Source organism: Saccostrea cucullata, unplaced genomic scaffold (assembly GCF_032062105.1).
Source record: "Saccostrea cucullata isolate Sc308-1 unplaced genomic scaffold, CSIRO_AGI_Scuc_v1 ctg729, whole genome shotgun sequence".
In the NCBI taxonomy this organism is placed as follows: Eukaryota; Metazoa; Mollusca; class Bivalvia; order Ostreida; family Ostreidae; genus Saccostrea; species Saccostrea cuccullata.
In genome coordinates, this window is record NW_026933670.1 from 453096 (window position 1) to 471218 (window position 18123).

Below are 18123 nucleotides of genomic sequence, written 5' to 3' on the forward strand. Positions count from 1 at the left end.
AACTTCAGCCAGCTCTACTTGAGGTGGAGGTTTAACACATGAATCGTCTTCCTGGATCAGTGGTACTTCATGAGATTTTTGACTAGTTTTTCTCGAAAAAAATTTTAAGGATGCCATCTGTGTTCTCATGTTTAAACATATATCATTCACATAAAAAGGTTTTGTGACAAGTTTGGTCAAAATTGGTCCAATTTTTGTGTGAGAAAAGATTAAAAATGTGAAAAACTTAAAAGGCGACAGGTTGACACTAGTCACTCATTTTTCAGAAAATTTACTGGATCTTTCGATGCAGGCAAACTAAGTGTACTTTAATTCAACCGTTGTAAAAGGAATCGCAAAATGATTTTTAAAAAGTACCAATTATTTAAAGTTTTTAATTCTGCTTTTAGATTGCAACTGTCATTGATACAAATCGTTTTTTGAAAATTGTCCCAAAATATCTGGTTTTAAAAATTTGTAAAGATTGTTGCTGAAACAGAATACTCGAACTCTGATTATAGTCATATATTTGATCAAAATGTATCTACACGGGTTGAAGCCTTTTATAATATTAATTAAAATTGGAACATGGACTATAAAGGAAGTACATAGTTCAGTTACAATTAAGTTGTACGTTTCTATGAATGAACATTAAGCATTTCAATTTAGTCAGTAATCTGATATATTAACATTTAAAAAAAAAAACTTCATACCATTTTGAGTTTCATTTACTATTTTTGAAGTATTCCATTAAAATGAGGTTGCAAGTTAAACCGAGCTTATTATGCTAAAAGTATTAATCAATTCTTTCATATACAACTTTGACATTAGTGATTTCATTCCATTCAAGATAAGAAGGAAACATGGTCACACCACTCAATAAACTAGCGTCAGGGATTTTTTTTTCAAAGTTCAATTCACAAAAAACTAAAGAATGCATTTCTTCTAGCATTTTCTGACATGGTTGTCCCGGTAGGTGCATCCCATTATGCTTTCACATCTTTTTGAATGAAACATGGACATTACAAATGTAAGCTAATTTTAGTAGTCCATTATACAAATAGTTATACTTATAGGGAGCAAAACAAACATGGACCTCTGAGACATCAGATGTGAGATCCAAGATATTTGAACCTAAATAATTTTTCAAAAATTATATTTTTCACACACCGCTGTTATAATATAATCTTTGTTGGAAAATTTAAACATATTTTTGTGTTAGAAATTTATTTCCATGACACACGTAGGTACCATATAGGAGTAAGCATCCCTTTAGTATGTGACTTTAAAGGCTAATATGGATTTTCCTCGAAACAAAATTAAATTTCCTTAATCGAAAGCTGCCTTATGGTCATTTTGTTTAAATAAGCACTGCGGTAGTGAAAAAGTAAAGTTTTTAAAAGTTTACAGGTGGCATATGAGACAGACAGGTCCCAGAAAGAAAGATGACCTTCCAATTAAAACATATGAATACTACTGTAAGTTTTCATTTTAAAAGTTTCATCGACACTTTTGAGCAATCAAAATGATACACCAAAGGGCGGAATCATTTCTTTACTAACTACAAACTGAGGGATGCATATTAATATGCATAAGCTTTTTTTATAATTCTACAAGAAATAAGTAACATGCGTACAAAAAGATAAAACTGCATTTGACCTTACATAAGAAATCACAATTCATGGGTTGTCAAAAATCTGATGTTTTAACATTTTGCATTAAAAGTAAGGTATAGTGTTTTCCCACAAATTTTAATATTCAAAATAGATATAATAACCAAATTTAAACAAAAAGTCTTGCATTGATTAAAACAACATTTATTCAGAATACGGAATAAATAGAACTATACAAAAGTCCTTTTTGATCAATCCTTAAAAACAGTGCATAATATATCAAAAACTAAGACAAACCGATCCTTGTCATATCTTTCTATAAAGAAAAATGAGGAATTATGCATACAAAATAAAATATTGATGTTTTCTCTCAACTCAAGAACTCTTGCATTCATTTTAGTTTTTTAAAAATGGAAGCAGCATTACTGATTCTCATGGACAGACTGTGAAAAGGTGCCAGTCACTGCTTATATCAATAATATAATTGTGAAGACAAAATATGTTCAAACAATAAAAAAACATAAACTAAAGTACGCACTGACACTAACAGAGCTTAGATTAGAAGAAGTAATGGAAGAGTAAGAACCAAATGTTGACCAGTTGCTCCATCCATGTGTCAAATGATAGGGTGAACGGGAAAAAACTCCATATGTTCTTTTATGTAAATATTAATCTAGTGATCTGTATGATGACAGTCTATCAACATTCACCCTAACAATATAAATTGTTTTTGCAAACAAATATATTCAATCAATAAATTTTTAAAAAGTTGGGGAAAAACAAGATTGTATGTTTGTGTTAACGAGATTGTTGAAATGTTGGGGTTTACGAGATCGCTGATATCTTTGCATTATCAACTTTACCTTCAATAGCCTTTCACGTTTATAAACTTATCTGAATGTGTTCTTGCATATCGGATCGTACGATATAAGTAAAAGAAATTAATTATTGAAATCATGTTTCCCATCGATTTACCGTCATTGATATATCTTAATGTTTAGTTTAAACCGAAAACAATATTCTTGTTTTGAGTAAATAAATATGCCAGTAGAATTTTTAATGCTCTTGTAAATTCTACTAAATTAATGATACACTCTGCAACGGAAGATGGTGAGCGGCGGTCATCAGACGATGTTTCAAGAAATATTTCACAAGTGCTTCGTGAAGGAAAATATATTCCTCCTGCAATAAAACATTAAATGTGATAACATTGAATCCACTGAACTATGAAATACATTGAGATAACAAATAGTATTCAAACTCAAAAGTCATTTCAATAATACAAGGAAAATTTCATAAGTACGTAATAAAAAGTAACAAAAGACATATTCATTGTGTCATAACATTAGAGCAAAACAATTACTTACACAAGTCTGAACTGCAAATCCTCTTTGTTGACGAAGTGCAGACACGCAGTTAATGACATCAAGATCTTTTCTATCCAAACTCTCCTCCAGGAGATAATCCAGAGCTATGAAGGTCCCAGTGCGTCCTATACCTGCACTGTTAAAAGAATTTAAGGAAATTATTATTTTATGTGGGTAAGAATGGTTCATCTCTACCTTAGATGGGAATTGTATATTGACGGATCGACAAGTATTCAAGCTCCTTAGAATACAACATTAAATAGAGGAGCAGAACAAATTCAGATCTCTTAAACATCAAAGACCTAGGTTGCGTTATGTGCCATTGTAAAAATAGCATCCCCTGTTGACTGGTCGCACCCGCCGTGTGCTCCTTGTCATGATAAAATAGGAACCAACCGTGGACAACTCAGTATACTGATAATGACCTGACAGTTATTATAAAATACGTCAGTCAAGTCAGTATTTGACTTAATAATAGAATGTATTTGCTGAAAGTGTCATAGCATCGAACAAAGAACACATGAAAGTTGGATTTCACATTTATCATAAAACTTTATTGTTTTTTACTACTGCAGAGGGATATTTACTCCTCCACGACACCTGATCCGGCCTCTAATGTTTAAGATATCATGTTTGATCTGCTCCTAATCTTTTTGTTCAATGGACTTTGAGCTCGAATGAAATATATGGAGATAACGTATAGTATTCAAGGTCAAAACTACAATTCGTTATTTCCATTTATGTCAGAAAAGAGGACTGATAACATACATTGCTATATAATAATTTTATACCTGAAAAAACGAAGCTTTTAAGTTTACCTGCAGTGGACAAGTATAGGTCCGTCTGATGACGAAAGTCCACATTTAACAAGGTTTCTAAAACACAGGATAGAGTCCTCACACTCTGGTACTCTTGTTTCGTGCCATGCGGTAAAGTGAAAGTGACTGATGCGCATCGGTCTCTCTTGATGTTCAGTTTCCTGATTAAAATAATTGGTCTCTTTTTATCACGTAATATATGTATGTTCTTGTTGTCAATAGCAATTTCAATCTACATAAGTTTTTATTCATGATTTACAATTCAAATAATGAGTTTTTGAAATTATTAATTAGAAACTGTGTGTATCATAAATTTATTACATGTATCTGCCCAAAAAAAAAAAACACAATTCTTAGCGTCTGAAATCAGATGAATTTGCTGATTATTTAAAATCAGCATCAAAATAACACATTTGACAACTTGGCAGAGAATCATCCAAAGGGGGGGGGGGTAATTTGCATCAAAATTACTGTGAATGCTGACCTTGGTAACAACAAGCTGTCTTATTGTATAGTCCCTGTAACTGTCCTGTCTTTCTACTTTGATGTGAAACGGTCCAATGTAGTCCTCAGTGTGTGGCCAATATCTCAGACAGGATATCTGTAAATAAAACATCTGATTGTTTGATTGGAAATGAAGATAAGGAACAGCGATTTATCACAAAAAGATATACAGTGTACAAACAATACCAATCAGTATACGGACTCTTAGAAAACCCACAGGTAGGATAAGAGGCCTAGGAGGAGTAAACATCCATCTGTCCACCATGAACAATTTCCTATAAATGTATTATATTTAGCGCGTACAATATTTGGCGGAAATTGGATTTTGAACAGGTTAGCGTGGATATACACGTATATGCGAGACATTCAGCGTTGTACTTGAATTTGCGGATATTGCTTTCCGCCAAAAGCGCTAAAAAGAATACACAGCCAAATGTAACGAAGATGCAACAATACAACGACCTATCTAGTATTTAGTAGAAATCAAATATATTTCAACTGATATGATACAAGGCAGTCAGTATACGACACAGAGATTTGACATACAAATTTAAATTACCCCCCCCCCTGTTTTGTTGTTGATTAACAAATTATGTAAATATATCAAAATATCAAAATGTTGAGTAGAAGGCCACAACAAGTGTTTTCTACTTCTATGAGGAACTCCGGCATCCTTTGATTCAGGTTGTTTTTGACAATGTAATTTTGCTGAGAATTAGCTAGAAGATGTGAAAGTTTCCATGTGAAACTTCCATTTAAAAAACAGTTTTCTTTGATAATTTGATTTTATTTTACCACCTGAGGGGTTGTATAAAGTGAGCATGTCTTCTAATTTGATGATTTTTTTCCTTTTAAAAAGTAGATGATTTAGAAGATTTCCATTTTATTTACACAATTTGTACAAAACGTTTCTCATTTTCTTAATTTGTGAAAAGCCATTAAATACTCAAAATGTGTATCAGCTTATATTATTTACATTTTTGACTTATTCACATTTCTTTGTACATTTTTTATCCACATCAAATGAATATTCATTAAATCATGTTTCATTCAAAATCTTTCAAAACCAATCCTACTGGATTTTAACGAAATTCTGTCTTATAAATTGACAGATAAAATGACGAGTTTCTCAAACCTTTTCACCCTCGTATATATTGGTCAGCATCACCACTCTTGTACAGTTATTCTGCCAGATCATCACCCAAAAGTCCTTCAGTGTATCAGAAGAAAACGGACCTAAAAATACATATGGTGAAAAAGAACGTTTTAAAAAAAAAAATAATAAAAAAATAACAAAACACATACCGGTAACACAGCGTATAAAAGTGATCCGTATCGATAAAAGAAAGACTTTTACGGTAAAGAGAAAAAAAGAGAACTGCATAATAGGAAAAAATGTAATGAAAAGGAGCTGGATGACATTACATTTATAATAAAAGACCCTTTCTCACGAAAACTCAAAGCAAAGACTTGACATAAATATATAAAAAGTCCCGAGTAACATTAAATGTGAAATTAAAAGTCATTTGCAATTCTAACACAAAGTGCTAGCAAAAGAACTTTATAAAAATTCACGTAGGATCTGTACAATAAACAATATAGAAAAGGAACTGTATTTTACAAAATGTAAAAAGGGGTTTGTATGACGCAATTTGACCCTAATCACTAAATATTTTTGTACAAAAGGTGAAAAATGGATTACGAAAAATATATATCCAAAAATACCATACAGTAAGTGACAGACAAAAACTAAATAAAAAATTAAAATAATTGGTAAAAAAACGTTCTTTTATATACATGTAAGGTTAGAGGTACTTGAGTACACCTCTTCTTCACAAGGCGTTTTTAACGCAAGGATTCTTTGACTTTTTCAAAAAATGAAAACATGTATCTATGGTGTATACAAAATATTAGAATTGACACAAATTACAATAAAGTCAACCCCTTTTTAAAATCAAAACAAACTTATTGATATTAAAGAGAAAATGGTATCAATTATAATAGCAAAGAGTCACTTGTATAAAACATCTTATTCTTGAAATACAGAGTGAAGGGGTCCCGTCTACAAACACCTGCGTCGGAAGTTTGATTTGAATACCGCTTTTGAATTGAAACTGAAGATTACCTTGTGCAGCAATGTAGGCGTTCTCCCTGTCGTATCCCTACAATTATAAAATAAATAATTATTAATACGCAGACTAAGATCTTAAACTTAACCGTGTATAATACTGTGATTGGAAACTTACATTGATGTATGATGCATTTATATAATCTGTTTTGACAAAACTTTCAGTCGGGTCCAGAATTACTCTCGAGTAGTCATCTACAAAATAGAAAGTAAACATAAATCCTTCTAGGTGAGTTTTCCGTAATCTATTACACTTGTACTGAAGATTATAAAGGATTCATGATAATTATTTTATGAGAACAGATATTGAAAACCATCTCCATCAAATGCATATTTCAAATAATTTTTGATCACAAAAGAATTCCCGTAGATATAGAACTGTCTATATTTCAAGCATGTGCTTTTTCGTGTTTACAAATATCTCAAAGTGTGCACATACACTACAAGAAACTTACAGGGATAAACTTTTCTATATCTATTTTTAGACATATTTGTCCATTTCAAAGCCTCTGTGTAAGCATCTGTCAATCCATTTGGTAGCGACTAAAAATAAAGAGCGATTCATATGCAATTAGACACGTATACATCCCATATTCTTGAATCTCTGATAACAGATACTTCTATTTGCCAAAACATGTTTAAACAACTTTAAATAATAAAACTAACTACTAGTATCAAAAACAGTCTGACACTGTGGTGTACCTGAAATTCTTCTATGAATGTGTTGTAAGTTTTCTTCCGTGCTACGTCCTGTATAAAGGTATCTATGGGCACGCGGTATGACGTCATATTGCAGTATTCTACTTCCTCTTCCTCTAACTCAAAGTTCAGAAGATCTGGAACACTGTGATGGATTTCCTCGAGAACGATGACGTCATAGCTTTTTTCATTCTGTTTCTTGAATTTTAACTTTAACTTGAGGAATAAAGCAAAACCCAATATTAAAATACATCCAAACGAACTTCCACACACAATCAGGATGGTGATCCAAATTTCGTCTAAAAAGATAAAAGAAATTGTTTGAAACTGTTGATGCCCAAGAATGCTTACCTTTATATTTTATCCTTATGTAATTGTTAACACATGCTAAGTCACCTACTATTTGAACATAGAGATTGGCATCTTTTCTCGCATATCTTTTCAAGCATGGTTGAATTACAGTATGTGCAGTTCAGTTCTTCATGGCATGTAGTACATGTGTCAACACAATTTCCACATTTAGAAGTCGAATATTTTTCGTCACAGCTGGCATCTAAATTATATAAATGTAATACAGTATCAATTTTGAAATACTATCCAACATCCAATTTAATTTAATTTTTTTAAAAAATAGTTAAAATTCAGGTTGATATATATCATACCATGATATGCATTTTTAATTTTTCTTGATGTACTCAATGAAATATTTGATTGAATCTTCTGTCTCGTTTCTATAAAACCAGAAAAAAGCACTGAATTGAGGAAGCACATAGTAGTTGAAAGCAAATAATATCCCTTATATCCTTAAAGAAAAACATTTTACCTTTCATTTCATTGCACAATTTTGGGAAAATCTGTGATTCACAAACAGGACACTGCTTTTTTACATCGTAGTTTGGCGTGGTGCTAACTACGTCTAACGAGGCGTTTTGAATACAGTCTACAATTTTGCCTGATATGACGTCAAGTACACTCCAAGTGTTTATTACTGTAATAAATGAAATATCATATTATGCTAAAGAGAGGCTAGTCATAGCTAGTATATAACTGCCTATTTTGAAAACGTCGAACATGAAATATTTATACTTGTACAAGAGTTGAACTTTTTTGCTTTGATGTGTATTCACGATTTAGAGAGTCAAGAGCATGCTGTTTTCCTTCCGAAATGATATTGATTTGTATATCACAATAGCCAAAACGATATTTGAACTTCTTTGAATACTAAGTTTTTATTGAAATGTTCTCATGAGCATTGTGGGTTTTTTTATTTGACATTATTTATCTGCCTATACAATAAAAGATTATCTTGATAATGAAACAAGAAAGCATTTGGGGTCTTCTAACTTATTCACTTCTTCAACTAATTTGCATTTGTATGAATTCTGGCTATCAGCAGATCAAAATGTGCTAGAGATTTAAAAGTAACAAAAAAAAAAAAAAAAAAAAGAACAGAAAATTACCAAGAAAAAGCTTAAGAGTATTTTGTAAAAGTTATAGTCAAGTGAGATTTTAAATCTGATGTTTAACAAAACTAAATATCATATTGGACTGTTGCAGGTAATTTTTTGACAATAGATTACCTAAGGGTCTAAACTCAAAAAGTCTGATCTCTCCATCCCTTTGTAAGGTTAAAGTGTTTCCTTGAAGTTTTCCTCGATTTCTGATGTATTCTTCGTTGATTATGGTATTGTTGAAACTAAATTCATTACAAAGCGTTTCATTGGAAGTGCCCGTGTCGTTGCTGATGTATAAATGGAACATTTTCTTTGTGTTGGCTGAAAATAATAAAGCTTATTCATGTAATATGCCTCAATAATCCAAAATTCAATTTCCAGAACATTTTCAGTGTACTAGTACTAACCTCCTCTGATGCGGACGAACACTTGAGAAATATTGTACACTTTATCTAATCTAACCCTCCAGAACTGTTTTGTTTGGTTTTTTGTGAGGGAATACGTCTTTGTATTTCCATCTATGGCATCCCCGGGTTCCCTCATTAACCATACGCTACTCTGTGTTGCATTTAAAGCCTTCCCTGCAATGTTAATTACTAACTCATTGCAAAACTAAAATCTTATGCATATATATCTCTTTTATTCCATTAAACTACTACCGTTCACCAATTCTTCATTGCCCCGGAGTATAATTTTTTTGTGCAGTAACTATTCAAACATCGGAACATACAATGCCATATATAAATAGAACAATATTAAAAGTACTTATTCCTACATTTTTAGCAATATTTATATATAAAAATTTAAAAAATAAAGCTTTGTTGTTAGTTTGATAAATAAAATTGCGGATATTGCAAGAAAAAATATGAATATAATGTGTGTTACATGCATGTATTTCTTTTCTGCAACAGTTGCAAGATTATTCCCATGATTTCAACTAAAGAAAGCAATATTTTGATTCCCAATCAACATCAAATGTATACCTGTTTGCATATTTTGGTATATCTTAAATATTGTAAATTATTTACATTGCAATTTAACTTTATTATTATTATTTTTTTTTTTTTGATAAACAATAAACTAAGCTGTCCATATTAAATTCCAGTTAAGAAATAACATAGTAATATTCACAAGGACTAACATTTTTGGTTTACAATTGAACTATTCTTGTATATTTTTTGAAAGGCAAAATGCACATTCGAGTACAAATTCACTGCAAGGTATGTAAACATTTTTCAGTTGTCTCATTCTACGAAATATTACATGTACATGTATATATACTAATTTTCAATTGCACAAATAAGAGACTAGAAAAGAAGGACGTTAGTACATCTCCTGTTCAAGAGTAAAAAATTCAAATATAATCAACCTTTGCAGCATAGTCATTTATATTTGAATAATTATAAAAACTCAACAGTTATATTAACTCACCATAAACGTGATGTGTTATAAAAATGTAAAGAAAAACATTCATCTCCATTTCTGCAGCAAGAAAAACATGGCATTTCGTTTCCGTATTATTTACATTTCCTGTAACAAATATTGCTTTGCACTAAAGGGCTTTAAAAAATATATGCACATACAATCCTGCTCGTGAAAACAAAATTTACAGACATAGACATTTCAAATCGAGTCAGTTCATATCTAAGTTACAAAATTAGCTGATCCTTAAAAAGATAAATGAATATTAATTCGAAGAAAAGTCTATCAATTCCTTCTTAGGGACAGTAAAACCAATGATGGTTGAAAATTGCAATTGTTGTTGCAATGTTTAATATCGATTTTAATTATTATTTAGGAATCAAAATGGAAAAACCTTTGATCGGCCTCTCAACAAACTCTTATGGCATGTTTCCTTCGTCCTTGGTGCACTACTAAATCTCTAGCCTCTCCCATTAGTACTGTAGGATCCTGGGCATTTCTGTAACATCATTAGATAAGTTAATTTGGTTGTTTCCAGTAAAAGTATTGATTCAGTTGTTGATTGTACCTCGTTTGACACCCTATTCTGGATTTTATCACACCTAAAGAGACGTCATCGTTTGCCAATGAGGAGTTTCAGATTTTGTTTATACACTTCGCATTCAAGACCTTTGAGCCGTGATGGTTCTTTATCGTGCCAATGATGTTATTGAAATGAGAAGATACAAACTTACCGAGAATACATAATGCCCAGATTTACCCCCTTTTTTTTACTTTTCCTACTAGCTTAGTTTCTTAGTGAAAATATTTTGCTTGCATATGTCTCTCTAAATTCTTTCACGTCACATTATACAACCAATATTTTTGATTTGTTATAAAAAATAAATTAAGTCATTTTAATGATTGGTTTTGAAGGAAATGCTGTGGTTATGAATCTTGTCATCAATTAAGACAGTTGACATAATGTATATATTCTTAAGCAAAAAGGTATCAAATATTTAATCATTATGCTTTAAATTGGATTACTTCAACAATAAGATGTTAATATTGAAAATACTATATAAAAATCAAATTTATATCGAACTTTGAAAATGTTTATTCTTATTCTCGTTCTTATATAAGGAATCCTTCAGTACTTTCACTTAGATATACATCTTATTGTAAATATTCATAAACTCTCATGGGAAAAACTCTAACTAATAATGTTCTAATTAAATAAATTTAATAAATTAAAGTGATGACGTACTAGGTTGTGCCTGGTTTATTTTATGCAATATAAATTCCTCCTATCCGTTTCCTTGCACGATGGTTGATTTCAAAACAATATTAATATATTTCCTGTTTCTTAGGGAAATCACAGCAACGTGTAAATGTAAAACTGACGATAACAAACAATGGTCGGTAAAAAAAAACTACAAATCAAAATTACAAACATACAAACCAATGTGTTGAAAAATTGTTAAAATTTTGTGCATTGAATGTGTATCTAAAAAGGGATAATACATGATAATTAATCCAAAAGACAAAAAAAATGCTTTATAAGGAATGTTCATTTATACCATGTATTCTCAGTAAACAGACTGACATACTCTATAAATTATCTTCAGGTGCTTCAAGTATAATGGGAACTTAGCTTACTTCTCGTTCAATGTAAATATTTGTACTGTCTAAATTATTTCAGGGAATTTTGAGGGAATGTGTTAACAATAAAAAAAATCATTAAACACGAAGCGTAATAACCTACCTGTATATTGCTGCGGGTGTGACCGGTCAGCAGGGGATGCCTACTACTCGTAGGCACCTCTTCCAATCTCTGAAATTTCATGGGGACCTTGTTCCAAGTACTCTTAACATACTAGTATATATCTGTATTGTTTATAGATTTTTCTCTGATCGATGATCGATGGCTGCTCGTTACCTTCATCTTTTACTCTTTATGTTTATAAAAAAAAAAAAACTAAGATAACTAACAATGATCGATATAAAAAAAATTAACAAAAATATAAAATTGTAAACATGGTATAAGTATATAGATAAGCATGTAGATGTCATTTTAATGGTTAGCATGTTGATGAATCAAGGATATCAACAGTCTCGATTACAGTTATAATTTCGCAAATTCTATAATCGACAGCAAATACAATCTTTAACTAGTGCTAATTGTAACGGGGACCGTTACAGATGTTCCCCAAACGCTCCCCAACTCCCATTTGGTGCCATATTCCTTGTAAGCTTCATTAAATAAGACAAACTCTATGCATTTGAGACTTTAACAACGTCTACCCAGAAGTGTACCAAGTTCATTCAAATTTTAGCATTTCACGCGTACACATGTGAATGCATGTGCATAATGACCATATCATCTTGTCTACACAATCTATATATTTCAATATATTAATATCAAAGTATTGAATCCAAAATTATTAAAAAAAATACGCTCAATCAAGTGTATTTTTGATTTTACTCATTTCACGTGCACACATGTGCATACATGAGCATGGTGACCATACCTTCTTGTAGAAGTCCATTACATCTATCTATGTTCTAAATTCCACCCTGTTTGGTTGAAAACCAAGGGAGTTATAGCTTTTAAAAGTTTAAGCCAATCAGATTGCAGCGCACGTACACGCACGTGTATGCATATGCATAGGTACCATACCTTCTTATAGAAGTCCATTATATTTATCTATGTTCCAAATCCCTACCTGTTTGGTTGAACACCAAGGGAGTTATAGCTATTTAAAGTTTAAGCCAATTAGATTGCAGCGCAGGTGCATGCACGTGTTTTCATGATAATTGCTTTATATCAAGTTGTATGATATCCTAATGCATGGCTACGTGCAAAATTTCAAAGGATTTTGTCAAAAAACAAGAAAGATATTGAGACTTAAGTTTCAGCCAATCAGAGCGAAGCGCACGTGCATGCGCGTGAGATCTTGCTATTTTGACCATGTCGTATTGTCTATGCTACTAATATATCCTTATATTATGAGTTTCAAAGCATTTCATCAAAATGTAAAAAGTTACGCCCATATCAATCAAATCGGTCATTTCACGTGTTCACGTGCATGCTCTTGCAAGCACGTGCGCGCAAAATGACCTTCGTTCCGCAAATCTACATAACATGCCTACTGACCCTAAAAAGGTTTTACCTAAGTCGGATGTGTAGTTTACAAGATCACTCCCGGAGAAAAAAGTACCCAGGAAGAAGAAGATGAAGAACTAGAGCAAAGCTCGTTGCAAAGCAACGAGTAGGTTTTCCATCCTGTTTGACCGGAAGAAGATTTTATTTTTAACAAAAATGCGAAATAACGCCCAAAAATAGCTTGAATCCTCTAAAGCTATGTTAATTAATGCGCAAAACTAAGCCATTTTTTGCTACTTCCGGTTTGACCGAAAGTGACGACGACGGACGGAAAATTAATTTTTATGCTACCAGAGATATTTGTTACCCAAAAACTTGTCAAGAACGGCAAAAATACGCATTTTCCGACTACTTCCGGTTTGGCCGGAAGTGACGTCACCTGAAATATTGACGCCAATAGATTTAGCTTGACCTTTTGAACAACTTTGCTTCTTTGACGTATTACAAATTCTATATAGATTTTGAGATATAAAGAAAAAAGTTTCGGCCCCTCTAGGCCCCTAATTTTAGAGGCCAGCCCCTTTTTCGAGATATCATTTGAAAGACCTAGGAATTCTACACTTCTTTTGTTCTATATGTCTTAAGGTAGGATTCTTCTCTGGTTTCTGACTGGATGAAACATTCAAAGTATATTTGCTTATATGTCTTATATATTGAGGTGTAAGGAATGTAAAAGACCCTATTTTTCTTTCCTCATCACAATTGTACAACTTTAACTAGAAATGGTAAATTGCGTTTGAAAACTAGCAGGGACTATATTTTTGGCGGAGTGGCGGCGTATGAAAATATCTTCTTTTCTGCCTCTCAAAATTATGATAGAACAATGAATTTAGTTATAATTTTTACACAATCGAAGTCTTGGAGAAATTTTCAAATGTAACTTAGATTAATGATGAGGGACTAAACATTCAAAATATATCGAATAAATATGATTTTTCAAACAAACTAGAACTTTATTAGCTTTTAAACGCTTCCTATCAAAGTGCAGATTTGAGCCAAAAATCCATAAAAAGTATTTTTTCTCTCTTTATAAACGATCAAAACTTTTTGTTTTTGTATCATTTTGTACATTTATAAGACTACTTTATTATATGTAAAAATAAGAAAAAGTTGAATATAGGAAGCATATGAAAATAACTGATATATCCTAAAAAATTAAGAAAAACAGACAAAATTCGGATTAGCCAATATCCAGTTAAGTTAAATTATTTATGTAAATTAGGTAATATCATGTTATAGACCCGATAAAGTAATATGTAATAATCCCGACATTAAGGGAATAAACATTAAAGATTCAGAATACCTTGTTAGCCAATATGCAGACGATACTTCTCTAGCGCTCTAAGATGATGAAAAATCCCTGAACTTAGCACTAAAATGCATAAACTCCTTTGCTGCTTGCTCCGGGCTAAAACCCAATTTCGAAAAAACACAAGCTTTATGGATTGGTGCAAAAAGGGGCTGTGGTCAAGAGATTAAGACAAAAGAAAAAATAATGTGGAACCATGACGGTAAATTTAAACTCTTAGGTATAACTTTTGACTTAAACAAACCGGATATCACTTATGATAATTATGAGGAAAAGTTACAAGCTGCCAAAAAGCTTATCAATGACTGGTCTTTTAGAAACCTCACATTGATCGGAAAAGTCACTGTGCTCAAAACTCCGGTTTTACCAATTTTTGTTCAACTTTTTACTGTTCTTCCAGACCCACCTTCAGATTTTTTAAAGAAACTTCAAAATATGTTTTTTGAATTTATCTGGGAAGGCAAACCAGACAAGATCAAGCGCAACGTTCTATATAATTCAACAGAAAACGGAGGGCTTAAGGTTCCTCATCTAGCATCTTTCTGCCAAGCCTTGAAAATATCATGGGTCAAGAAAGTACTTGACCCTAATATTCATTCGCCTTGGAAACTCTTGCTCTCAGACACGACACAAAAATTCGGAAACGACAAAATGTGGTATTTTAGAAATAAAGGTTTAGAAACCATTACAAGTAAATTTAATCCATTCTGGAAAAGTGTATTAATATCTTGGGGAAAGGCTAGTCAAAACTCTACCACAGCCCCTTGCGAAATTCTTAGTCAACCACTATGGCTAAATAATGATATCAAAGTCGGAAAAAAAAATGTGTTTACGCGAAAATGGATTACCAATGGCATATTTTTCATCAATGATTTAATTACGGAAAATGGCGATTTCATGAATTTTAACCAATTTAATAATAAATACATGTTAAATACAAATTTCGTGGAATATACCGGATTACTATCAGCAATCCCTAAACATTGGAAGCAAATAATTAGAAATCATCAAAAGCTGAATGAAATTAAAAGTGAAAATATTTTAAAACTTCAAAGAAACGTTAAAGTCACAAAATACTTTTATCATTTTTTTGTTGAAAAGATAGCAGAGTCCCCTTCAATGGCTTTAAGAAAATGGGAGGAAAAACTTTCAATACATATTCCTGAAAATAAATGGAAAAATTCATTCTCTTTACCCTATTTAATAACAGAGGACACTAAACTTCGATGCTTTCAGTTTAAGCTTTTACATCAGATATTTTTTACAAATAGCAAACTTATGAAATGTAAATTAGCTGAAACAGAACTTTGTTCCTTTTGTCATGATACTAAAGAAACACTTATCCATCTAATATGTTTGTGTCCTTTTTCAATTACTTTATGGTCTAATTTAAGAGATAAACTTCGTAACACGTGTGGTTTAATAATTGAATTTACACCTGAAGAAATAATATTTGGATATAATAGTTGTAGTAAAACTGCTTTCAGATCGTTGAACATAATCATTCTTTATGCCTTCCATATGATAATGGTGCAAATTTAAAACCAAGTTTCCCGCAGCTCTGTTATTTTTCAGATTGAATGAAAACCAAGAATGAGTATTGTTGTAAATATGTCATTTATTAATGACACAAATGAAACACATGAAATTTGGGAGATCCTATGACTTTCTACAATTTGTATCTACACCTTGTTATGGATCTCCCAAAACTTTAAAATAACATCATGACAATACTCAAAAAACACAAATATATCAAACATTTAAGCTGAAAAATAAGGTGGCAACAAACAATAGGCCACCAAACAAAAGAAATTATCAAAATACATCCCAAAGTAAAGTTTAACCTTAGGGACGGTTGTACGGGGAGGTGGAGGGTATGTTTTTCTACAAAAAATGGTGTGTACAAACACTTGCAGCATCCACCAGCGATAACAATCACGTGGTATATCCGACGTTAGCTCACAACTAATCAACGCAAAGCCCCAAAACCTGAGACTATGCATTACATAACGTCCTAGCTCTGAAACCTGATATATACATGAAATATACTAAAATCACTACATTCTAACCACAGAAAATGGTAAATTACATATGTATGCATAAAACATATTATTGTCAATAATATTACATTATGCCTTCCATATGATAATGGTGCAAATTTAAAACCAAGTTTCCCGCAGCTCTGTTATTTTTCAGATTGAATGAAAACCAAGAATGAGTATTGTTGTAAATATGTCATTTATTAATGACACAAATGAAACACATGAAATTTGGGAGATCCTATGACTTTCTACAATTTGTATCTACACCTTGTTATGGATCTCCCAAAACTTTAAAATAACATCATGACAATACTCAAAAAACACAAATATATCAAACATTTAAGCTGAAAAATAAGGTGGCAACAAACAATAGGCCACCAAAAATCCAACTACATTGGATTTTCCGCCACCCAAGGGAAACAACCCACGTACATGGACAACATAGGAGAAAAACCATAATAATCTTAATATATATGTTTAAGAAAAGATTCTCGCTCTGAATAATAAATGATGGCCAGTAAACCCCTGTAACTTACCACATTTTAATTGCATTTATATAAATCATGATAAACAATATTTCTAGTACAAAAGTTTAAAATATTTGTACATTTTTTTTGGATTTGTGCTTTGAATTTACAACGTAATAAGCGTTCTATCGTATAAAACCGTCACCGTAATAGCGAGTCTCTACTGTATTGATGTAATAAAACAACATATCGGCAATGGTTAATTACAATTAATTAATTACATTGCAAACAGTAAATTAGTCTATACAAATGATTTGCAGTAAACATTACAAATGCTGAGTCCTTTATTTCATGCTCCAATTTGTTATTTACTCTCTAATCATCCATTGCAGATGACTGAAGGTAACTCTATGGTAATAAATTGTAGGGGGAAGGGGATGACAGACCTCATCTGAACCATCTTAATCTGACCTAAGGACAACCTTCATGAACATGTCAGACATAATCTGACCCATTTACAGCTTATCTAGGGACAACTTACATGAACATATCAGACATAATCTGACCCATTTACAGCTTAGCTAGGGACAACCTACACGAACATGTCAGACATAATCTGACCCATTTACAGCTTATCTGGGGGCAACCTACATGAACATGTCAGACATAATCTGACCCATTTACAGCTTATCTGTGGAAACCTACAAGACCACAACCAACATAATCTGACCCATTGAAAGCTTAACTGGGGACAACCTACATGAACCAACCAACATAATCTGACCCATTTACAGCTTATCTTAGGACAACGGGTATACCTACATGAACCTGACAGGCATAATCTGACCCATTTATAGTTAATTAAGGGACAGCCTACATGAAGATGACAAGATTAATTTGACCAATACAAAATTGATTGCAGGATGACCTTTATAAGCAGATGTTTTGTGCTGTACTGTTATCATTAGGAGAGGGTAGTAGACTATACCTTATCAATTCAATGAATTGAGGAGAAAAAACACAAAAAAAACAAACTACTGGAGAGAAAGAGTAAAGGATCCTGTACTTATATATCTCTTGACTGCATCAGATTTCCATCTACCCATACGTTGAATTGCATTTTTCGAAGAACCCAACCTAGCTGCATGAGTAGCTGCCCCAATACAAAAAGCATAA

General features: G+C 32.0%; 1 protein-coding gene across 2 annotated transcripts; it reads right to left on the bottom strand.

Annotated features, from left to right (window-relative positions):
- Positions 1–2639: 2639 nt before the first annotated feature.
- Positions 2640–10113, bottom strand: LOC134238884 (receptor-type tyrosine-protein phosphatase alpha-like). 2 transcript variants are annotated; one of them, XM_062720998.1, is made up of 15 exons: positions 9994–10113; positions 8970–9143; positions 8689–8883; positions 7932–8096; positions 7771–7839; positions 7509–7661; positions 7112–7407; positions 6865–6952; positions 6528–6604; positions 6407–6443; positions 5417–5517; positions 4262–4378; positions 3778–3938; positions 2960–3095; positions 2640–2774 (listed from the first exon to the last, which is right to left on the bottom strand). In XM_062720998.1, the coding sequence occupies exons 1-15, from the start codon at positions 10040–10042 to the stop codon at positions 2670–2672; spliced, it is 1923 nt and encodes a 640-aa protein (XP_062576982.1). In that variant the 5' UTR covers positions 10043–10113; the 3' UTR covers positions 2640–2669. The 2 variants fall into 2 exon arrangements, with proteins under 2 accessions (XP_062576982.1, XP_062576983.1); XM_062720999.1 differs by lacking the exon at positions 7509–7661.
- Between the last annotated feature and the right edge of the window lie 8010 nt (positions 10114–18123).